Below are 23,590 nucleotides of genomic sequence, written 5' to 3'. Positions count from 1 at the left end.
ATAAAAAATAATACAGCAAAATTTTGAACGAAATATCAAATTTCATAGAATTCACGCAAAATTTTGAAATAAATAAAAGTAATAGCCTTCTAGCGAAAAAATTAATCTTTAACCACTGAAAATTTCAAAGCAATTGGTCCAGTATTCGAAGAGAAAAGCGACTTTTTAAAAACGTGTCAAAGAACGACAACAACAACAACAACAACAACAACATAATATTGAAACGATCGTTATGGCCACTAAACGTGTCCAATAACCTGTTATCATCATACAATTGGTAAGTTGAATGAGGACAAGTATATATATCTAAAATACGAAAAATATACGAAGTATGTCCTTAATAGATATAAATCTTTAACAATATTAAAATTATAGTGTAACATTGTGTTATTTTTCTAACCCGGAAATTATCAAACTTTTGTCGAACCACCCTTTAAATTATATATTACTGAAATGTAAATACGCTACACATACTACACATTTTTATGACTAAGGAAAATGAAAAGTTCTCCTATCCGTCGACCAGTTATGCTTTAGTACAATTCAGAATCTCAAACGATTAAAACGATAAACATAAATTATCCCTGTCAATTTTTTTCTTTTCCTGCAACATAAATATAAAGACTGAAACAAAATTTTTGAAAATCAATTTTTTCTAACTGGCTCCGGCACCACTTCGAAGTCCTGAATCGATCTGACGCCTTGCAGCTCGGATGCAGCCCAAGCACGACCAAGGGATAGGGTTTTTTGAGCGGTAGTGCAGTAGTGTGTGTGCTGAGAGGAATGGTGTCAATTTTGAAGACTTCTAAGTTCCGGTTATGACTAACGCACCAGAGGAAGAAAAAGTATGATTTTATTCAAGTTATTCGCCAATCTTCCAATTAGCGATGTTGTAAACTGCTAGAATAAGATAGGATTTGCATATTTATCCCGGGGATAATCATACAGTCATAGCCTATCTCTGTATCTGCATATGGCGAACCACTTCCTCGTCCGGTTGACAGTTCACGTTGTGTACGTACGGTATGGGATTAGTTAGCCAGTTATTTGTTTTCAGATGCATGGACTTAATGGTGGGGGAAGGCGGTAGGTACCGTAACTAACCTGCGGTTTCTGGATTACAGGAACCATCTTGGGGCTGTGGGGCAGTAGGGCGTGGAGGAGTCCAGCAATCCTCTTGCACATGGGATTCGAGCCTGCGAACCCATTTATAGTAATCAAAGGTCGGTGCTGTGCGTATTCCTATCGCTTAGCACAGGGGTCACCAAACTACGGCCCGCGGGCCGGATCCGGCCCGCGACGTCATTTTATCCGGCCCGCGGCGTCATTTTATCCGGTCCGCAATAACACGCAAAAATGGCTAAATTTTTTCCAAGGAAGATTTTCACGAGCATCGTCGTCCTTGTTTATTTTGTAACATTGGCCAATCGGCAAGATGCAGAAAAGTGACGTAATAATAGGCCTTTCCGCATCCGCTCAGACACTTTTGTCACTCTGACAGATTTTCAGTCGTGGTTGTAAACAAAACTTCGTTTTTGCGACTTTGAATGCTACCAGTACGTAACGTTTTCTGCGATACACTTGTACACTCGTGGCGCTTGCTTTCGACGAAACTGTTTGTTTTTCGTGCTAAAATAAACGTCGAATGTGCATTTTGTGCTAACAGTACTGTAATCCCTCGCGTACTGCTCCAATTTCAAAAGCCACACTAACTTTTGTACCGCTTTAATGCGGATATTCATGTAGGTATGTTACAAAAAAATTGAAGTTCATCCGATTTAAATAAAAACTGCTCCAGTGGAAAGATTTGAGTAAAAATAGAAAACAATACCAAGTTTGGAATAAACAGTCAAGAAATAACGGAGATATCGGAATTTTAGTACCGCCCGACAGCCAATTTTTTCCATAAGGATCCTATTACTTTTTTGATAAGAACTGAACTAAATATGGAAAAATAACACATATCAATCACTAATCTTTCGATGTGCGTCACATCTATGGTATATTGAGACTATTTCAGGATTTTATTCTGGCAACGGTCATTGACACCGCCGAAAGATCGTCGCAAATAAACGCTGGAGTTGTGCATGATAGTTTGACAGTGGTTCATTGTGGGTAATAATTAACGATGTTCTGATTGTACGAACTTCATAAAAATTGGTAAGTATCAAGTTAGACAAGAAATACACACGTCCATATAAATTGTATTGGTGTCCGTAGACAATATCATTATTTGCACTACGTATAACTGGAGCGTAATTTTTAAAAGCGTCGAATGTTGGGAAATTTATGCGCTATTGAAAAAATTCAAATACCAGATAATAGTTGTTTATTTTATCTAAATTATGTCAAAATTTCATAGAATTCCAAGCTACAGCAGGCAGTCGTTTTTATGAGCGGTATTTCAACACGGCGTAACGGTAGACGTGATGCGTACATTTTTTGCCGCGGATTTTGTAACATTTCTAATTCATGACAGCAACGTTTTGATAACAGCTACCCTCAGGATAGTTGTCTAGATATAGAAATCTTGTTAATTTGTTTTCCTAGGTTGTTCTCGATCTATGTTCTGCGATATTCCCAACTTTTGTGAATTTATTGTATTGCATTGACAAAAATATTCATCCGGCCCGTTTCAACACAATTTGAGTCATACCCGGCCCGCGGTCAAAAAAGTTTGGTGACCCCTGGCTTAGCACAACGCGCCACACTGCCAACCTGTTAAATCAGAAATAAATGAATCTATGTGTGAGCAAGCATTTAGAGTCAGCAAGTGACAGAACCAAATGCTGAAGTGGCAGTCCAGAATGCTGGTTTGTCCTCATTCTGGCCTGTAATGCTGTAATGCGATATGACAAACTTCATTACCCAGATGTTTATGTGCTGAGTTATGAGTTTTTTAAAATTATATCATAACTCAATATTACTGGTATTAATCTCATGCAGTCATGGGGTCTTGTCTTCTCGAATAATTTTATCTCATCATATCCTAGCTTTGTATAGGACATAATCGGATTACTTTGTTAGGATACCTCATTCAATACTATTCAAACTATTCCTTGATCATAATTAATGAATATATATTCAAGGAATATTTATCCTATACAAACTTATACCGTCGCTGGTTATATCGTGATTCCCAGGACTCTGATATCTTGTCTAAATACAATAATAAAATGGAAACATAATTTTACCTCCTTCACACTAACCTTGATGTTTTCCGTTGCCAATCTTCTTGAATAAATTAATAACGATAACGTTGTTCATTATTGTTTTAGAAACGGACAACATTTTTCAACCAACTGAAAGAATTGACTGGGGAAAAGAATATTGGCTTGCTTTCTAAAGCATATCATGCGTGTAGGGGAGATATTGCGAAAGGTGTAGAATATATCAACAATTATTACTCTGAATTGAATTCAGTGAGTATTTTATACATTCTTTCAATTAATAAATGGATGTTTTACTCTTTAACCCCATAATGCAATGCAATTGTAGGAAGTCACCAGGTTTGAAATTTCTTGTAACATTGATCTAACTTCTGGCTGCTAAGTTTAGAAACATTTACACCAGACTTAAAGCCACTTCAAAAACGACTATAGCCCCCTTCTCTTTAGACCAAAAAAATTGACTTCGACTTCAGGTTGGTTGAATAAATTTTGTACTTAAACTTCAGCCCTCAACTCTGAAAAAAAAAATTGATAGCCTATCAAATACTTCTCTGTATTGGCATTATTTAATTCCTTAAAATATATTGTCTTTGGAGTTAATGTTGGAAATCATCACCATTGAGAGTCCAAATTTCCAACCACAGCTCGGACCACAGTATCAATAGAAACATGCTCAACTTTGACTCTCCATTACTGTCAAACCCTACCCAGTTGTTACATTTTTTGATAATCCCGTAGTATGTGTACCAGTTTATGGTTAGGCCATAATTTTATTCTGATTTTCCTTATTTTATTTTTATTACAAGTCCGAGGACTGTTTGTGTTAGCCAAGTGAACACAACTTGATGTACAATAAGCAAACAAAATTCGTTACCTCCATATTGGTACACATACTTCTGGAGCACCCATTTTTCATAAGGGGATGGAATCTGACCTTTAGTTCATGGTCCAAGCAACTGTGTCTGAGATTTACTCAATAGTAGCCACTAGAGACCATCACTCAAATGGCGTTTTGAAGACTACATTAAAACAATAAAATACTTGCTCATAATGCTTCATAAAGTTGTATTAACCACTCGACCATGCGGTATGATAATGTTACAAGTTTACAACACCAATGCAAAATTCATTTTTTATGCCACAGAACATGCCGGATTTAACTGGTCGATCTCTGAATCGCCATAAAGGACCTGGAGTAGCAGCACTCACACAAACACCCATGGACTTCAATAGCACAGGCATGAATTCGAATAGAAACTCACTCAAAACTGGTGGAGTTGGAGGAAGTGAGTAGAATGATACTTCTGAGTTATCTCAATCAATTATTGTTCCAATTCTATCTCCAAGTATAGCATGGCTCAATTCATCAATAGATAACACTTGACCCAAAGTATTTCCATTTGACTCTGTTTACTATCTATGAAATTTCAGAAAATATGGTCTGTTTTTAATAATATTGTGTCATAAACTTGAAACTTTGTAGGTATAATTCTCATTAGAATGAAAAAAAATTCCTTATAAAATTGAATAATAATAAAATTGTAAACCTTCTCACAGTGTATTTTATCTATTCATGATTGGAGGACATAGCCTATTATCTGTCTTTAACCAATTTCCATTTACCGTATGCTAAATGATTTTATAATAATAATTAATATATAATAATTTCGTTAAATATGTATAGAAGTAAATACTTGCTTCACATTGTGATTTATTAAACAATTGGGATAATTAATTCATTTTCCATATTCCAATCCAATTTTATCGCCATATGATCAAGAACTCCCTCAGGATAAACATGTGAATTTTAACACACATAGACGTTTTAGTGCATATGTGTTGCCTAACTAGTGAATTTTTTTGTGGTGATATTTTCAAGTCATTGACAGAAGCAATATATATGTATTCCTATCAACAAACAATTTTGAAGTCTATTAATTTTATTTCATTCACCATCTCCAACACAATAATTATATCCACTGTCCTAAATATAATAATGATAACACAAGGCTCTTTAGTGTGATAAGTAATAACTTGGCTAAATAAATTGTGAAGTAGGCAGCTGGAATTATCAAGGAGTGAGATTTTTGTTACCTCATATAAAATGTTCCAGGGTGAGAAAGTGAAAAATTCAGCACCTTCAAAGATGTCTTCTGCTAGCTGAAGTAATTCCTGGTCTATGTAGAGAAAATAATCATTCGATTTCAAGTTTAGGGGTTGGAGGTCACATGGTTTGCAATAGAAGTTATATTTATAGTAGTCTCAAATTTCGTCATTTTATATTGATACAAACTTATTGTTGTATTTTCAGCTCTAATTTTTTTTGGCATTAAATCGAGTGATGTTCAAGAATTGGGTTTTAAATTAAATAATTTTGTTAAATCTTCATAAAATTCATATAATTAAGTTAACCCCTTTCTAAGTTGAATTAGATTATTTATTTTGATGGAAACGTCATTATGTCAAAGTAAAATTTGTCATTTATTTATTTTTCTTCTAAAAAAAATAGATATTTTAAACATGTTTAGATATGAAAGACATTATAGCTTATATTTGATCAGAGAAATAGTAGCCTACAATTTGAAGGATAACAACAATTGTTCTCTGTTTGTGATGTCATACGTAGTCTGTCATGAGATTGCAGCATATCTGCTTTGTAAAAAGTCAATTTGAGACACATGGGAATTGTTTCTGAATTTAATTCCTTACCTCACTAAAGGAATGCGCCGCTTCTGCGTCATTACTCAGTACTGTCAGAATATAGATAGAGCAGTTTGGTTTGGTAGAGACTGATTTACTGGCGCAATATGCTTGCGTATGTACGATGATAAGAAGTATAGAAAAGATGATAACTATTATTAATAATATTATAAACAGAAATTTTTCCATTTTACAGTTTAGTAAATAAGTAAAAGAATGATTATTTGTACATTTCCTTATGAAATTTGCTGAAAGCTTACATGTATTTGACTGTTTAAGAAAAGGGTAACTTTAGATAGGCTATAAATAATGTACTGCCTAAACCGTAAATGAATCCTGTGAACAGGATAAATGAGTTTTATCATAAATATTTATTTATATTTAATTCATGTTTTTTGTAAATTTACTTTATCACTTTTTACAGTTGTATCCAATAAATTGTTCATAACATTAATTTAGTTTGGCAATTTCAGCAGTCCTATTTATTGAATATTAGTCTGAAAGTGTTAGTCAGGAGGTAGAAGTGAGAAATGTCATCAGCTGACGTTGTGCAGAGATCTGTTGAGGATTTCATACCTGGTGTGACCATCGAGAAAGGTATTCATATATCAAGTGTTTCTTATACTGTTGAACAAGTTCTCAAACAATTTTGTAATGATTAATCCTAAATCAAGTCCTGGAAAATTACATTTTCTTTTAAATTTCAATTCAGAAGTTGAATATGATTTTTAGTAATTTTGATCATGGTTTGATTCTATACTTGAATTGTAATGCGATTATGATAGATTTCATATTTATACCTATTGAACAAAAAAGCCATTAAGATGACTTTTAATGTTTAGCCTTTGACTTCAGACAGATGCGTGAACTGCGTGGTTTGGGACATATGCCATGACCCAATAGTTATGTAATGTATGGTGAGAACTGAGAAGTCAAAACTGACACCTGGCATATAAATGGATCATGCTCTATCTAAACTAGGGATGCGCAACATCGGCTTTCCACTTTCCAGTAGTTGCAGGCTCAAAAATTTTGGTTATTAATCTAATGATATGCGATGTTCGCTTTGCCCAAGCTAGCTGTTGGGTCATTGTAATGTCAAAAGCATCAAAAGCAAAATTTAAATTGGTATAGGCTTTGCAACGCAAAGGGATTGGAAATACTCGCATATACCTGATTCGCTTCGCGGGCCGCACACCCTTCAAAATTGGCACTTTTCTGCGGGCTTCACAATTTTTCCTTGTGGGCTGCAATTGGCCCGCAGGCCTAGTTTGCACACCGCTTATCTAAACCCTAACAAAATGTAACAAGCAGTGGATCGATGAAACCTTTCCTGGCGTTTAGGTATGTTAGCCAAGAATTTAATTGATTTTTTGAAAATTTGTTTTTTAGATCCAGTTATTGATTTGACGGGATCAATTCTTAACTCCGAAGATGCTGAACTACAGAGAGCCATAAAATTAAGCATGGAGTGTAGTGGAACGTTAGAATCAACAGCATCAGGGTATGTTCATCGTGATTTTATTTTTTAATTCCATGTCTTCTTCTGGTTACTCATAGGAGCATACGGTAACCAGTATTTAAAATTGATAATTTTTCAAATATCAAATGTATGTAATTTGCATCGATTCAATATATTTGGACATCCCTTGATAAGTAATTTATATTTCATTCCCCAGTAGTTCCAAAGATGTCCCTTCAACCAGTGGAGTAAATTTGTCAAATACAATTCCTCCAAGCAACATGAAAGGTTTGAAGTCCACTTCTGATCCATCAAAGAGAAGAAGAAAATGTGAGTTTTTTTTATTAGTTATTCATCTTTGCATCTATCCTAATAAAACTGACATTTCTGAAATGTTTTTTATTTAGGAAAAAATACTGCTGTATCATTAGTTATAACTGGAAATGTCCTTCCAATTTATTGAGATGCAGCAAAAATATATTGTCGATTGTCTGATTTTAATTTCTCAAAATTTTTGTTACTCATTGAGGTATATTAGGTCATGGACCAAGCAATGGTCAATGTTATGTTTCTGACATATACTAGTTTTAGCCATTTTTTTCTATTGTTAAGAATTTATTTTTTTTATCCAGGTGGCTTCTTTTTGAAACGTTTGGCTTGCTTTTAGCTTATTTGAAAATGAAAAAAACTATATTTTGTTATTTAATTTTCATGTCTACTGTGCTAGTATAACTAGCAGTCCCAAATTGCTAATATACTAGTGATGGGTACATGTTGCACAACCGTGTTTTAGGTCAGTAACGTATTGAACATATATCCCATCTCTGTTATACTGATTACTGATTAGTATTGATAATGCAGACACTTACATTTTTGAAGCAAATAAGTAATTGCTCAATAGACTTATTCCCATTAGCAATAATTTCTAAATTTGAGCCTTAATTTTTTAACTTGCATAACATAAAAACTTTTCTGATGTCTATATACAGTAATATACTTAATATATTCCAAGTTTTGTTGCTATTCTAATCATACAATTTTTTTTATTTAAGCACCAGAATGGCCAGCTGGATTAAAAAACGTTGGAAATACATGTTGGTTTAGTGCAGTTATTCAGTCACTATTCAATTTACCTATATTTCGAAACCTGGTACTTCATTATCAATCCTCATCTGAATTGCCATCACCTGACTCAGCGGTAAGTAAAGCATTATTTCACTTTCAAAAGGAGAGTAATCTACAAAAAGAGGGCTATAACCCAAACAGGTGAAACTTGAAAATGCTACTTTGAGAAAATGAGAAAAAATAAATTTTTCATTTCAATATTCTGCAACTTTTTTTACTTTGGTGTATATTGCTTAAAACTATGGTATGATACCTGTTTAGATAGCCCATATTTCTTTGTAATATTTCTAAATAAAACTTTTTCAAAATATCAACATGGAAATTGGTTAGACCAAAATATTCATTTTTATTTCTTTGATGTAATTTATTGCTCTCCCTCTTTCCAAATATCTGTCCCTGAATTTGAAGCCTACAGTGAATGTCAAGTCCCCATAAAGTTTTAATGATTGATAGTACCATTGCTACTACTCCTGTTTTCCAAGTCTCTTTTTGTGCTTCAGTCTCTTAAATTTTTATTGGGAATACCTGTACCCGATCTCTTTGTAGTCTCTTATTCTTAGTACCCACAGTCTGAGTTATTTCAATATGGTGATAAATATAGTCGAGTTATTTGAGCTGTGGTATGCCAAACTTGTGCTTCGAAAATTTGGCAAACCTTATTTTTATGTGGGTGATATAACTTTAGTGAATAAATAATTTAATTAAGATCATTTGATTTTTTGAATATTGTTGTTAAAGCCAGGCGCGGCGGTGTGATTCATTGTGCTAAGCGTTAGGAATACGCTTGCCACCGCACCTCTGATTACTCTGCGTGGGTTCACTGGTTAAAATCCCATGCAGGGATGGTTACGTGTAAGAAGATTGCTAGACTCTGTTGTAGGGTGGTTCACGTAACTGCTGGTCGGTTACGGCTGCCTCCACCATTGAGTCTGTGCTTCCGAAAAACAAATAACTAATTAATCCCATACCCGACATGGAATGGTAATTAACAAGAGGCCATGGCTCCTCATATATAAATCCTATCCTATATTTGGTAACAGTATATGCTTCATATATATATATTGGGTTTGTATATAATATGGCTTTTGAAGCCATATTATTTTGGGTAACAATTCCCTGCTTTATATATATATATATTTTTTCATTTTAGAGATATAGAAATGTTTGTTTCATGGAAGAATTGAAGAAGCTCTTTGCACTTCTTATTGGATCAAATCAAAGTTTTATTGATCCAAGTAATTGTGTTTTATTGTTAAAATCTGGATTTGATGAAAACAGTCAACAGGTAAGTTTATTGCTCGCTGTCTGATTTAGTGTTTGTATCAGTGGTTGTCAAACTTTTATGACCCATGCCTCTCTTCCGAAGACCCTCAACTCTTGTGCCCCCCTGCTCTTCGATGAAAATAACTAGTTTGTCGTTAACATATTTTCTGACGAATCACAATCAATTTATTTTATATTAATTATGGTCTTCATGAATGGAACCTAATGAAAGTCTTTTCCCCATTGAAAAGCCTCGTGGCCCCCTAGAGGAGCCAATGGCCCAGTTCGAGAAACCCTGGTATAAATATAATCACATGTTCCTTATGCCCTTTAAGGCCTTTATAGGAAAATCATTTTGGTTTAGTAAATAAATCGATTTTTCAGCGTAATCACTGTACAGTATTTGCCAAATTTAAAATGAATCATTACTTCTCTGTGTAATTGTATTATTTATACCTAAGTGTATCAAATAATTTTAAATCAAATTAAAGAAATTTTTTTTAAAATTTTTATGTCAATGTCCTTGTCATGTCCTCAATGTTTTCTTCCTAAATTCTTATCAATTCATTCCACATTGGTTTAAATTTGATTTAACATGGAATATATTTTTCAATTTTAGCAAGACGTGAGTGAATTTACGCACAAATTATTAGATTGGCTTGAAGATGCTTTAGCACATAAGAATGAAACATCTTCATCTGCTATACAAGAGGAAACATCATCTATGGAGGTTGACCAAGCGGAAGAAGCAACTCATGCAACAGGGGGGCAACCCCAAAATAATTGTAATCCAATGGTTGAACTTTTTTATGGGGAATACAAGGCTCATGGAATAAATAATGGTATGCTAGGAATTTCATCATAAAATCATGTGCAATCTATGATCATTTCATTTAGAATATTTTAAACTGTAATCTATATATGATATGTGATAGTTAATCCAATCACATCTACAGAAAAAAAAAATATTGAATATTTTATATTGGTACTGTATAAGTATATGTACCAGTAATAAATAAGAGAATATTCTATATGAATTGGGAGTATCTTGATTTGTTTCCACATTGTGTCTCTGCAAAATATCATATATCATTCAACTTTTCGATCAAGTATTTATTCTGATAATCAAGTCTGTAGATATTATAAAAAATTTTGGGAATCAAAATTGTAATAGGTAATTGGTTTTCACCTAATTTTTTGACATATTCCTTAGAAATATATTCGAGAATCAAAATTATTTACCGGTACTTTTTATATTTTTCTGTAGGTTTTCATGGTGATATTGTACCGTTACAATAATGAAATGGTGATATATCATTGTATGCTTCTCATTACAGGTAACAGCTTCACAAAACCTCAAAAGTTTGGTTTATTTCCACTGTATGTTGATGGTGTCAGTAACCTGCATGATAGCCTGGAATTTACAACACGAGATCGTATGCATCATGATTCATCAAGCATTGGTGAAAGAAATCATATCGGACAAGAGGTTTGTTCGGTTATAAGTATTATGACTTTGAGCTGATGCTGGATTCTAATTTTTTTAATTATCTATAATTGAAGCAAGAGCTGAAGCTGTCAGCAGAAGCTAAAAAATTGTATCACCCGAAAATTTAGGCGTTAAGAACTGGAGTCTTTAGTTGAATTTGTTTCTTTTCTGACTACACGCTAAACAGCCTTGCCTTTTTGATTGGTTATGTTTAGTCGATCCTATTTTTTTTCCCTTGGCACAATTGATGCGTCTTGCTTTAAAATTCTGCAATAAAACTTACAAGGGATAAATATGTGTATTAGGAAAAATAGAAACCTGGTTTTTAATATAGAATAAATACCCTCTTATTTCAATGACTTTGTCACAATCTTATTTAATTCTTAATTTTTTTGGCTTCATCGATGGCTTGGTGGTTAGCGTTTGACTAACTTTGTCACTCCCGAATATTGGTCGCCCCTTACTGGCCTTACATATGGTTATTAAATATCGATGTGGTATAGGCCTTGTTTGGAGTGTGAATATGCGCTGTGTAAAAGATTATTCTTATAAGTACAGAGCTGCTTATAATTCAAGTACCTATTTGTCAATGTTAGCTTACATATGTATTGCTTAGTTATAGACAACTACAGAAATAATAGTGGTGTTGATTTTACTAATTGAATTCAATGTTTCTTTGTCAGCATTGGTTTACAAAATTGCCACCAGTGTTAATATTCGAACTATCTCGTTTTCACTACAATCAACATTCAAAAGCTCCTGAGAAAATTCACAGTGGATTTGATTTTCCTAATATTCTGTACATGGACCGGTATGTTGTTCTATTTTTATTTATTTTCTCATTATAATCCATATTTGGGGTTTTTCTGAGATTTGATTAATGGCTTATTTTATGTTAGGTATTTCATTTTCTTATCATAATCCATATTTGGAGTTTTTCTAAGATTTGATTTATGAAATTATTTTATGTGAGGAATTTCATTTCTTTGCTCAAGATAAGGCCGCGGGAAAGACTATACCCGTCATCAATTTAAATACACCCCCCGGGTGAGATCGACTGTACAGAATTCCAACTTGAAATATTTTCCCATTTCTGCATAGTTGACGAACTGCGCATGATTTTATGCTTCTCTGTAAATGTATCTTTGTGTTCAGAATTTTAACTTCAAATGTCCAAATAGATTTCTGGTCACCGATATTCAAGTTTGTAATTCGAGATTTCGAGTAAATCTATTCGAACTGTTCTTAGGTACATGGAATTGAACGCTGAACGAACACGCCAATGTAGAGATCAATGTTCGGAACTCCTACGTCAACTTCATTCCATGAAGGAAGAATTGAAAAAGTAAGTCTAGCTGGTTGCAAGATATTTATTGCTTGATAGAAATAATACTTTTTGGTTTGTCTTCTCAGATAGCCAATGACAGATGGACTAGATTTCAATTAACAAGTTACTGTATTGAAGGGATCAGTACAAACATATGCATTTACTCATGGAATATGCAATCAATTTGTTTGTAATTTTTTATTCTAAAGTTTGCTCAGAGCAAGGTCGCAGGTCCTGAGCAAAAACTGAAAGGGCACAGGGGGAAGAACCAAGCAGCAAAAGAGCTATGTCCTTGTGTCAAATATGTCAGATTGCATTAAATAAGCTTTAATGATTCACACATATGTCAGTTAACAATGAAATTCCTGGTAGCTAAACTTGAATTTTGTTTGCCTCGAATCTCGATTACTGGATTTTCCAATTCTATATTCTATCAATGTTATCATTCTAACATTTATACCATTATTTTTCTTGATCAAATTATAACAGGAGGAGAAAAATGATGCTTGGTGAAAAAAGTTATTCTATTCAAGACGTTTTGAGATGCTGCACAGAATTTGCTGCTTCAAAGAGAAAACTCTATGCCAAAAATAAAAGGTAAATCTATTTTTTTAGAAATATAGATTTTTTTATATCTATTTTTGATGAGAAGAAGGCAAAATCATTGGCCTATATGATATAGCGAACAATGACTAAATATGAGATTACCAAGCCAGGTTAGTTAAGAGAATGGTTGATCAGATAGTCGTCCCTAATGTATGAATTTGGATGATGACGGAATCACAGAAAAAAGATTTCTATCCTTCCAATATCAGTAGCCGCTCACATAATCAGTTCATGCTTGTTCAAAGCCTAGTTCAGGGTAAAGATGTGAAGCGCTCATAAAAACGTTTTATCGAAAATAGAATTGAAGTATATATTTTTTTTAGCCATTTGAACAAAAGGAGCAGAAACTCGTCAACGGATCAATCGTCAACTGCAGAACACATTGACGATGGGTCGGGTGATCATGTGACCGAACCGCAGCATATTGAAGAAGTCAGTAATAATGACAAAAAAATTGCTAATGCATCTGTAGTGGAACATTGTTTGAAAACATGGCTCGAAGAACTCGAGAGGGAAAAGGAAGGTTTGTTGGAGCTGGTATATATCAACTAGATTTTGTTTGCATTTCACAAAATGCATTTGTACAAACAGGAGTGTAATTGTTTAACGAGATAATTTGATAAGTCTTATATGACACCAAGCTTGATTGGGTGATGGTCTCATTGTTTAATTTCAATTTCCGAACATCTTTTTGTTTTTTGTGTATTTTTTGTGTCACCCATACAAATAGAATATGGAGTAATCAATTTGGTTTGTACATGGGGTATTCAATGTGCTAGACAACAAGGTAAAGTGTAAATAACAGAAAGAATGAAATTTGACAAGGGGGGTTTGCATACTTAACTGTGTTGGCGTTACGTGTTGCACATCTTTACTTCGAATCCAATGCCCCCCACTCACCCACCCAAAGTGTAATAAATGCAGAACCAAAAAGATACTGGTCCCAATCCAAAGAAAAATAGTAACTCTTTACATATCGTGTGATCAATGGCTGATTGTACAAGGCATTTTTCCTGAGTTAAATGTATGAATAAGAATTGCACAAAGAAAGACTACCATGCTGTTAATAGGTTGCATATGTGATCTATGTATTATTTTTGTGAGTTTATATTAATAAATTTTGTACACTATGCCGAAAAAAGAATCAGTATCATTACCGGTACATATATTGGTGATTGCTAGAGTAGTCTAGTATTGAACAAAGAAATGAAACTTTTTTTAAATTTGCATATTTTTTTTTTTAATGTTTTATATCTATGGTTTTTGAATGCCTTTTTTCTTTAGTTCTTCGAGATGACATCAATGACATTCAGAAAAGGATTGAGTCAATGTACGATGATCCAGCTCTTAAACAACATCCTTATAGTTTACATGCAGTTTTGGTGCATCAAGGTTATGCAGTTGCAGGTGAGCATAGCGGCGTATGTAATTCAATAGGCCTAATAAACTAAAATCAATTTTTGGATTTCTGTTTTGTTGGAAATTTACAAATATTTTTTTGTTGTGTATCAACTGTATCGGGGCTAAAGTTGTATGTATGTATGATATAGTCGTCCGAGAATGATAAATATTGTGTTAGTAATCTTGCTATAAATGTGATCGGCTTATAATGTTCTATGCAATAATCCTTATTATTGTTTCTACTATTGAGTGTATAACCACTAATTTTTAAAATATCATATCTGTTTTATCTGCGTGTAGTCTCTAACGTTTTGCACTCACAAAATCACCACAATAGAATATTTGGGTGTAAACGTACATGAACAGAAAGAAGTTCAAGTGTTAAAATTGTTTTTTTTTGGTACAAGAATTAAGAAATTCATGGGTCATCCTGTACTTCAGCAGCTACTTTTGTTGTTAACAAATGTATTACACTGTCCTCAAGAACACTGTGAATTTGCTATTGCCTGCAGTTTTTTCATTAATGCACTTAGAATATAAGATACCACTCCAATAGTAATGTTATAATTTTGTCATTTGTATTTCTAGGTCATTACTGGGCCTATGTTCGAGATTATCAAAAATCAAAATGGTTGAAATTCAACGATACTGATGTAAGGGAATCAAATTGGGATGAATTAGTTCAAGATTCAATAGGAGGAGGAATGGGATCTACCAGTGCTTATTGTTTAATGTATATTGATAAGAATAAAGAAGAATTGTTGATGGGTAAGTTGCTGTATGTTATTACCGGTACATAAAATATTCGCCAGTTATTGGGAAATTTCCCCTCTAGCCGTTGGTGTTTCAACTCTTTAATGCTATTTTGAGAATTAACTATCTCTATTAAGCGATGTTAGATTAATGATTCGTACGGTACTCACCATCTAAAAAAAGTAGTTTCCTAACTTTAAAATCTTAATTTTTCAAATTAGAAATTTGAACTTTGGGTGTCAGTGTTGATAAGTAGCTATGATTGCCCATGTTTTTCATTCCCTAGTAAAACTGTACTTTTCATATTTTTTGTATTTTCTGTGTTCTATTGTTTTTTTAGTTACTGGTTGAAAAAAATAAACTTGACTTGACTCAAAGCTTCTATTCTAGATTAATTTGTAAACTCGAACGCTAACTCGAAATATGTAGGCATCCAAATATATCATAATTATTCCAAATAAGAACTTTCAAAACGATGACATGCATCTGGCCTGCGACTTGTTTTTAAGCAACTTCCCATTAAAAAATCATTGTGTTTTTTCCCAATTTGTTGACTCTACCTATTTTAGACAATATTTATATTTAAACTCTGTGAATATTATGTGGTTATGACATCACAAAATGTAGATTGAATTGCAAACTGGCTAGATAGTTTTAACACTGTGTTAAACACTTGGAACTCACTTGCCAACACACCTCTGTATATCTTGGCTGACAGCCTTGACAGGTTGGAATCACATTGGGAAAAATTAATTGCGAAAGGATTGCTGGACTAGCCACATTGGGTTGGGTCACATAACCCCTAGTTTGTTACGGCTTCGTCTATGCATCTGAAATGAAAAACTGGTTAACTATTCCCATACTTGACACAGACTGGTAGCTGAATTAATGCCCATGGCTCACCATATGGTTAACCCATCTTATCGACTTTCCTTTCCCTGGAATAAAAAAAATTTGAAACCTTGTTATATCCTATCCCAAGACAACCTTGTAGAGTAGTTTTTTTAGAAGTAGATTTTTACAAAACTTTATTCCTCAAAACAAATTTATTTTTTGTAATGAGCTTAAATGAACATTTTTGTGCCAGGTACACCCAACGGAGAAAAAGTGTTATCAGCTCATACTGAATTGCAAGAACTAATTGAAAAACACAATACAGAATTTGCAAACGAAATGGAAGAGTGGGATTTGGAACAAGCTAAAATACTTTCATTAACTGTAAGAGTGATTTGAGCCCTGTAAAAAGAACTTGATTCCTGGCTGTCAACATTTTTCAATTTGATTCCAGTTTCCAAGTCAGCAACTTTTGCATATGCAACCATACTGTCATCTGCAGCTAAAATCAGCAGATGAAGATTGATTTACAATGCTCCGCTTTTGAAAAATTAGTCATTTAAGTGTTATTTGAGTTTCAATGCCAAATTTCACTGGAATTTTCTGAAATAGCAGTCATTAATATTAATCTCTGATGTAGTTCAAATAAACTTTTTTTCTTTAGGGACAACAGGACATTTCTGATGCACAAGCAACATCAATGGATGTCCAAGAGAAACCTAATGGTATGCTACCATAGAAAACTTACCAATCTGAAAATATATACTACCATGAACATTCATATATATATTGAGTCACATATTCTACGCCATCTTGTGCGAGACCGTTGAACCGAAAAACTGGAGAGTTATCTGGCGTTGTCCCAGGGCTGCAAGACAATAATGCGAGTTGAGGCTGAGGTGTGGAGCCTACTGGCATCTCAGATATGTGCACTAGGAAGCTTTTTCCTTGATTTACTCACAGAGAGAAATGGTTACCGTAAATGTGTGAGAAATCATGTATAATTAGAAAATATGCAAATAATGTATTTCTAATGGTACAGAGCACATCCGATTCACATTGTTCAAATCAGTGCAATTCCATACTAACATTCACAAATTAATGGGATTTTTGTTGTTCAGGAATAACCCAAGCCGACTCTTCGAACAAAGATTCTATGTCGTCATGGCATGTAGAAGCTTGTAAAAAGGCAATCCAACAAGTTTGTCAAGACTATAAAGATGATGTCAACATAAAAGACTTTTTCGATATGGTAAGTTTAATCATATAGCCCTAAGATGGTTGTGTTCATTTTCAAAGTCATACCTCATGTAACTATTCTATCTATCAGTCTTTTTTTTGTTTTGAGCTTCAGTATTTCTTTCATCTTTCTCTGTAATTCTACGAACAATTATTCTTTATCTATCTATCCACCATGTGATAAGTTGGCATCTTTCCTTCTCTTTTCTTGTAGGAAATTCATAATCTCACTCACCAAACTAGTATGCTGGCTATTGCATCTGCTACTGACACATTCAACATGAAAGGTCCAGAAGCTGCTCTTCTTGAGGTAGATACTCACTTGTGTGATTACCGATTGGAAACACTCCTTTTCTCTTTCACTTCATTTCCTCACTGCTTTTCATTATATCAGTCAGGATTTGGTACATGAAAGCACGGCCTACTTTTGAAGAATATTTATTCACTTAGCAAACAAATCTTGCTCGAGTGTGTGTTGTGTATTGATTATTTTTATATTTGTCACAGATCTCAAAAATTTACTTGAATGAAAAACATTTCGGTTTAGACCAGGGGTAGTTTTTGCACCAGGGGCCAAATATTTTGCCTACCTTGACAGACAGGCCATGTCAGTGTGACCTAAAAAGTTTCATTTTATAAAAAATATTTATGGTGTTACAAAATCAAAAGTGGAAAACAATAATCCTTGAGCCAAAACCAAATTTAATCGCAATCTCAACAAATTCTTTGAGCAATTTTCTAGCTAAATCATCAAAATTTGGTTATTGTTTGGTTGTGGCAGCATCAGACAGGCCAGATTGAATTACCCAGCGGGCCGGATTTGGCCTGCGGGGGTTAGTTTGCTCATGTCATGTCAGAATGATAGTTTTTATATTAAGCTTTTAAATTATCCCAGGAATTATGGACTTGAAACATTAAGTATGATTAATTTCAAACAGATTCGTTCGAAACCTCCTTTATTTGATTGAGATTTGCTTCAAAATTTTCTATTTAAATATTCTTACAGGTTTTGAAACATGAATGGGATAGACTTCGAAAGATAGAGCGATTAGATACAAGGACTGATATGGATGTTCGTCTTCAACATATAGTTATATATATGTTCAGGAACAAGGCACCAAGAAAGGTGAGCATTGATATTATTCTCTTTCAAACTTTTACTTGATAAAAAGTTATAGACGGTACTGTAGAGAAATAACTGAATAGTTCTACCTGTGATTTCATTGTACATAGACTTTATTTTATAACAAAATCATCATACATCAAAATTGACATATCCTAATATAGTTTTAAAGTGTCTGAGCAAGACTAACTACGGTACTAACTAACTACCTATCCTCTGTGTTTTGCATTGGTGGATTTGTATGGGTGGCCGGGTGGGTACTATGCATGGATGTTGTAGCAAGGGTAAAGATCACCAGACTTTGGGATTTGAGATTATTTTATAGTTTCTACACACCCTGACTGTGTCAGACCTTTTCAAGCAAGCGTCACAGAAATACATTTCACGGGGGCGCAGCAAGACTCTCAAATCCCAAGATCACTTACAATTTCACAAAAATGATTACCTGAATTCAAAAAAATAGCTTCTCATCAAATCATTCACAGATTGTGTTTACAATAGGTTCTCATGACATTCCTACCATACCATAATATTACCAGCTTGGCTTCCCTCACATAAAAGCTGAGGCTAAAATATACTCATAAAAAACATTTTATCATTTCAGATCATTGAACGAGCATTACTTGAACAATTTGCAGACGACGAAATGAGTTATGATAATAGATCTACAGAAATCATGAAATGTGCCAAAGAAAAATTGAGGATGTTGTCACCTGAAGATAAAAATGACAGTGATTACCAGGTAGGAGTCGACCAAATTTATCAAACTCGAGTAGAATTACATTCATTACATAATATAGTTTTTTAATGGTTTCAATTTATTTAGTGGTTAAATAGTGGTTTCAATTTATTTATTAAAATTATTGCAATGTTATTGCGTCCTTCCAAACTTTCCAGTTAATAATCAATTGAGTTGGTTCGTTTACTGAGCTTCCTCATTTGCTGAGTAAAATGTTGGATGAGTTAAAAATGACTAATGTCTATTACGATGATTGGCAAGCATAAAACCATGACTTGGCATGCGCTGGGACTGCAATGGAAATTATCAAGAAAATTATTTACACATATTGCTAATTTCTACAAAATGCTCACAAGTTATTGTCTGTATTTTATGTGTGTTTTTACACTGGGGTAGACTATTCTGGTATATACAGACCTATCCTGTCTATTCATATCGAAGTATTCTACACTTTGGCTGTCAATTTCTACTTTTAATTTTAGAAATGGAACAGATATTACTGCTATTTCTGCAAGGCTACTTGTTGTTTAATACAAGGAATGGAACTTTATAACAGCGGAAGATATGCTGATGCTTTACCTTATTTTGCAAATGTAAAAACATTAAATGATACCGTAATCAGTACAAGTGCTGATGAAGCAGTGGGAGATGATTTGTTTGCAGACTGGGAACTTGCTAGACGGTTGATATCATATTCTATAGAGGTATGAATGGAATATCTTGATTTTGTCGAGTGCATTTAAAAAAAAATAAAGAGCATGATTTAGCAAGGCCATGGGATTACCTAAAAAGTTGAAGATAAAAATTCAACAATTCAAATGAGTACTTATAGCAGGAGTGGGCAAAATTTTTTAGTATAAGAGCCGCGTGCAGCGAGTCAGAAATATGTGAGAGCTACATAATTTTTGAAATTGATAATATTAAAATACCGCGAACTGAAAAAAACTTTACACAAATGTATAATAACAATATTGCAAACTATATATTCTCCAGTCGCTTAATGGATTTAAAAAAAACTGTTACCCTACAGTTTCTCTTGAATTGAATTTGAATTTGGATAATGTATAATTATTGCCCAACTCTGAGCAGTTTGTAAATACGACTCCGGAACCTAAGGCTTTGACTCTTGAATGCTTGTTTGTTCCGAGTGGAACAGTATGTCAACAGTAAATTTAGATTTGTTCGTGTCATGATACATTTTTTTTATTCCAAGTTCTCCAACACATAAATAAAAGTAGAAAATGCGCTCGCTGATAGAATAATTGTAGTTGTCTAATATAATCGTATGTATTTTTTCAATTCAGAAAATTCACCAAGAAGCAATAGCAAAAGTAAATTCAGCTGAAGAAGATGTTGCAATTGAAGGTATTAATATCTTAATTGAATCATTAATACCATGGATTCATCTTCTTCCAGTAAAATCCAACAGAACAACATTGCTTGGACAAATAAGGAGTGACTGGTGTGATTTGGATGTTAGTCCAGGTACTGTATGTAATGTTAGCTTGTTTAGTCTTTTTAGTTGTCTGGGGAATGGTTCATTAAATATCATATTATTTGGGCGCTCCAGAAGAATGTGTACCAATACGGAAATAACTAATTCTGTATGCCTACTTTACATCAGGTTGTGTACAGGGACTGAAACCTATGGACAAGGGGGTATATTCACTTGGCTATTACAGACAGTCCCTGAACTTGTAATAGAATTAAAATAAGGAAAATCGGAATAAAATTATGGCCTAACCCTAACCTGGTACACACACTACGGGAGTACCTATTATTGCAGTAAATTATAGTCTGTTATTTGAGTGTAATGTTGAAGAGTTTTGCAATATTCTTGTACATATTCAACATTCTATAGACAAATAAGCATATGCAATGAAATGCTGATTGAGAATTAAACATTCACTGATGCAGATATTGCAAAACTTATATAAAAATTTTTGTCATTTTTATATTTGTTAACAAAATGCTGTGCCTGTGAATGTTAAATTATCAGAACCGATAATATATTCAGAATGCATTATAAGGTAATATTCCATAATATAATTCAACAAAAAACACATAGAATTCAATTAGTTTGTATTTGAACATGTACGAAAGTTATGATAAACAACAATGATTTGATTTATTGGCATTTTATAAATGTGTTTGTACAAGGAGTGCCGTTCGAAAAATACTTGCACAAGGTTTTGATCATATTTACAGCTACTGGCTGTGGATTAAAAAAAATTTGACCACAAAAATGTTGCATTTTTTCAAGGCTTTTTGATTTTATACATACCGGTATATATATAACTCCAGTTCCTACAGCAACAATTAAGTAAAAATCTGCTCCAAAAACAAAATCAGTGTTTATAATCAATTAGAATGACATGCTATTTAACATGAATACATAGGTAAACGACGTGTCGACTCTAATAACAGAACGCCATTTTCATAACAAAATATTCAATCACTAACATAGTGCATTGTTGATGAACTTATCCCCGCACTTCAGCATGCGTGGGATGAAACTAACGTCTGTCCCCCAATATATAAACATTACTTACAAACATTTTTCCTTCTCGATACACAGGAAGAGTGCAAGAACAACATGAATGTGCTCTTCAAGCACTAATGGAACCACCAAACAGAGATGAAATTGCAAATATGGCGTTTCATGGTGCTATCATCAAACCAGAAAATTCACACGATTTATGCAAACGATTTGAAGCAGCATTTGCAACGATGAATGAAAAGAAGTCAGGCTGCTGATTTATTTATTTTAATTCTAAAATTTTGGCTTTGATAAAGATTTACCGTAAGTGCCACAATGACCATGTAGTTTCTTTCAATTGATGTTAATAAACGTTGTTGTGAAATTTCATTTTTAATATTTCGTTTCATCGTATTTCTTGTTATTGACCAGGTAGAATCATTCACATCTGCAACTTTTCGTTTCCAATTACAAACTTGAAATATATATATATTGGCGAACTATTTCAGCCATTATAAATGAAATAGTTTTGAATTTTAAGCATTTGGCCACTTTTACACCAGTCCGCCCTATCATAACATTAGCTTACTACTGCTATAAAAATAACAAAAAAATCGTAAACTATGACGACTGCTATCTCTACAGTCTTTGGAGGTATGTGTTGAATCAGCACAATCCCCGGAAGTCAGCATCTGTTTTATATCAGAAGACTATTATCAAGACGAGTGGTTGTCTTTAGACATGCACTGTGAGTTACTGTCTTTAAGCGTTTAGGTCTGTACTAAGCATATGTCAGCCCAGTTATATGTAGAAATACACTGCAAATAATGTAATATGCTTTTAATTCAATTTGTAAATTTTTGCAATTAAAATATTTATGCAAATCGTTTTGTATCTGCCTCGGCATACAGGGTCTTCATTATTAGGGGTGGGCAAAATCGAATATGTTTTTCATTTTTAACGAATACCGAATAACGAATATTTTTTCGTCGGCCGATACTCTCTTTGAAAATCAAATAAAAAAATAATCAAATAAAAATCGGCAACAAAGCGTTTTTGCCTGGTTAATTTCGCCCTAATCGCCGATTGTTTTTGTCATCACAATCGTTTTGACGGCGATATCCTGAAGTTGGTAATCTATATTCCCGCCCGTTCTCTTTTTTTGTACGGATTCATTCTTACGGGTTGGTGGACAACTTTTGTAACTTTACCGTCCGAATTTTAAGCGAGCGGTAATATTATCGATACCGAGATGCAGATATTTATTATGACGATGATGAACTTTCTTATACTTTTCTATGGTGTCTGTGTTATTTTCGTGTTAGAAGGATAAACCTCGCAAAGCGATTGCATCAATCCTGAATGTTGATTTAAAATATGATTGAATAATTCGACAACAAAGGCAATTTCTATGTGGTCATAAGACGCGATGACGGTAATAAACAGCACTTCTCGAGGGATATTTTTTTTTACATATGCGATCTAATGCTAAAAACATTTTGCGCTCGAGTGTTTATGTGCCGAAAAGTGGGTCAGATACATATTATAACTAATTCTTTCAAGTTTCAACGTCACGTCACAATTTTACTTACGGAATTTGCAAATTCACCATTTCACTTGATGATTTTGATAATGTCGCGTAATTATTGGTGCAAAAATGTTCGAAATATAACGAATGTAATCATTTCCGATGGTCATAGGCGCAACAATTCGCAAACGAGACGGTGTGCATTGTGACATCGAAATTCACGATTGATTTTACGATCTACTCTCGTTCACGATTTTATCACTCAAACCCGCCATGCATGGCCGAAAAAAATGTTCACATTTACGAAACATTACTTGGTCATAGAATAGATCGAAGGGATCACTGAAGAGCT

The 23,590-nt window shown here is 33.7% G+C and overlaps 1 protein-coding gene across 5 annotated transcripts; it reads left to right on the top strand.

The window, feature by feature from the left end:
- The first annotated feature begins 684 nt into the window (after positions 1–684).
- Positions 685–22,594, top strand: LOC120325995 (ubiquitin carboxyl-terminal hydrolase 28-like). 5 transcript variants are annotated; one of them, XM_078111523.1, is made up of 24 exons: positions 685–845; positions 3,279–3,422; positions 4,315–4,456; positions 7,263–7,374; positions 7,553–7,662; positions 8,385–8,530; positions 9,608–9,742; positions 10,340–10,562; positions 11,058–11,209; positions 11,893–12,020; positions 12,459–12,554; positions 13,026–13,133; positions 13,466–13,665; positions 14,427–14,549; positions 15,132–15,311; positions 16,384–16,514; positions 16,795–16,855; positions 17,252–17,382; positions 17,584–17,679; positions 18,376–18,495; positions 19,097–19,234; positions 19,714–19,935; positions 20,536–20,716; positions 21,810–22,594. In XM_078111523.1, the coding sequence occupies exons 1-24, from the start codon at positions 819–821 to the stop codon at positions 21,986–21,988; spliced, it is 3,285 nt and encodes a 1,094-aa protein (XP_077967649.1). In that variant the 5' UTR covers positions 685–818; the 3' UTR covers positions 21,989–22,594. The 5 variants fall into 5 exon arrangements, with proteins under 5 accessions (XP_077967649.1, XP_077967648.1, XP_077967650.1 ...); XM_078111522.1 differs by having other exon boundaries at positions 7,550–7,662; XM_078111524.1 differs by lacking the exon at positions 17,584–17,679 and having other exon boundaries at positions 7,550–7,662.
- The last annotated feature ends 996 nt before the right edge of the window (positions 22,595–23,590 follow it).

The sequence above is a fragment of the Styela clava genome, chromosome 4 (genome assembly GCF_964204865.1).
Source record: "Styela clava chromosome 4, kaStyClav1.hap1.2, whole genome shotgun sequence".
Lineage (NCBI taxonomy): Eukaryota > Metazoa > Chordata > Ascidiacea > Stolidobranchia > Styelidae > Styela > Styela clava.
Note: the sequence above shows the minus strand (reverse complement) of the source record. Positions and strands in the feature narration are given on the sequence as shown.

Coding starts and splice junctions, on each gene's coding strand:
- LOC120325995 (XM_078111522.1), top strand. CDS start 819: ATGACTAACGCACCAGAGGAAGAAAAA. Junction 3,423..4,314: donor ATTACTCTGAATTGAATTCA/GTGAGTATTTTA, acceptor TTTATGCCACAG/AACATGCCGGATTTAACTGG. Junction 18,496..19,096: donor GGAACAAGGCACCAAGAAAG/GTGAGCATTGAT, acceptor TTATCATTTCAG/ATCATTGAACGAGCATTACT.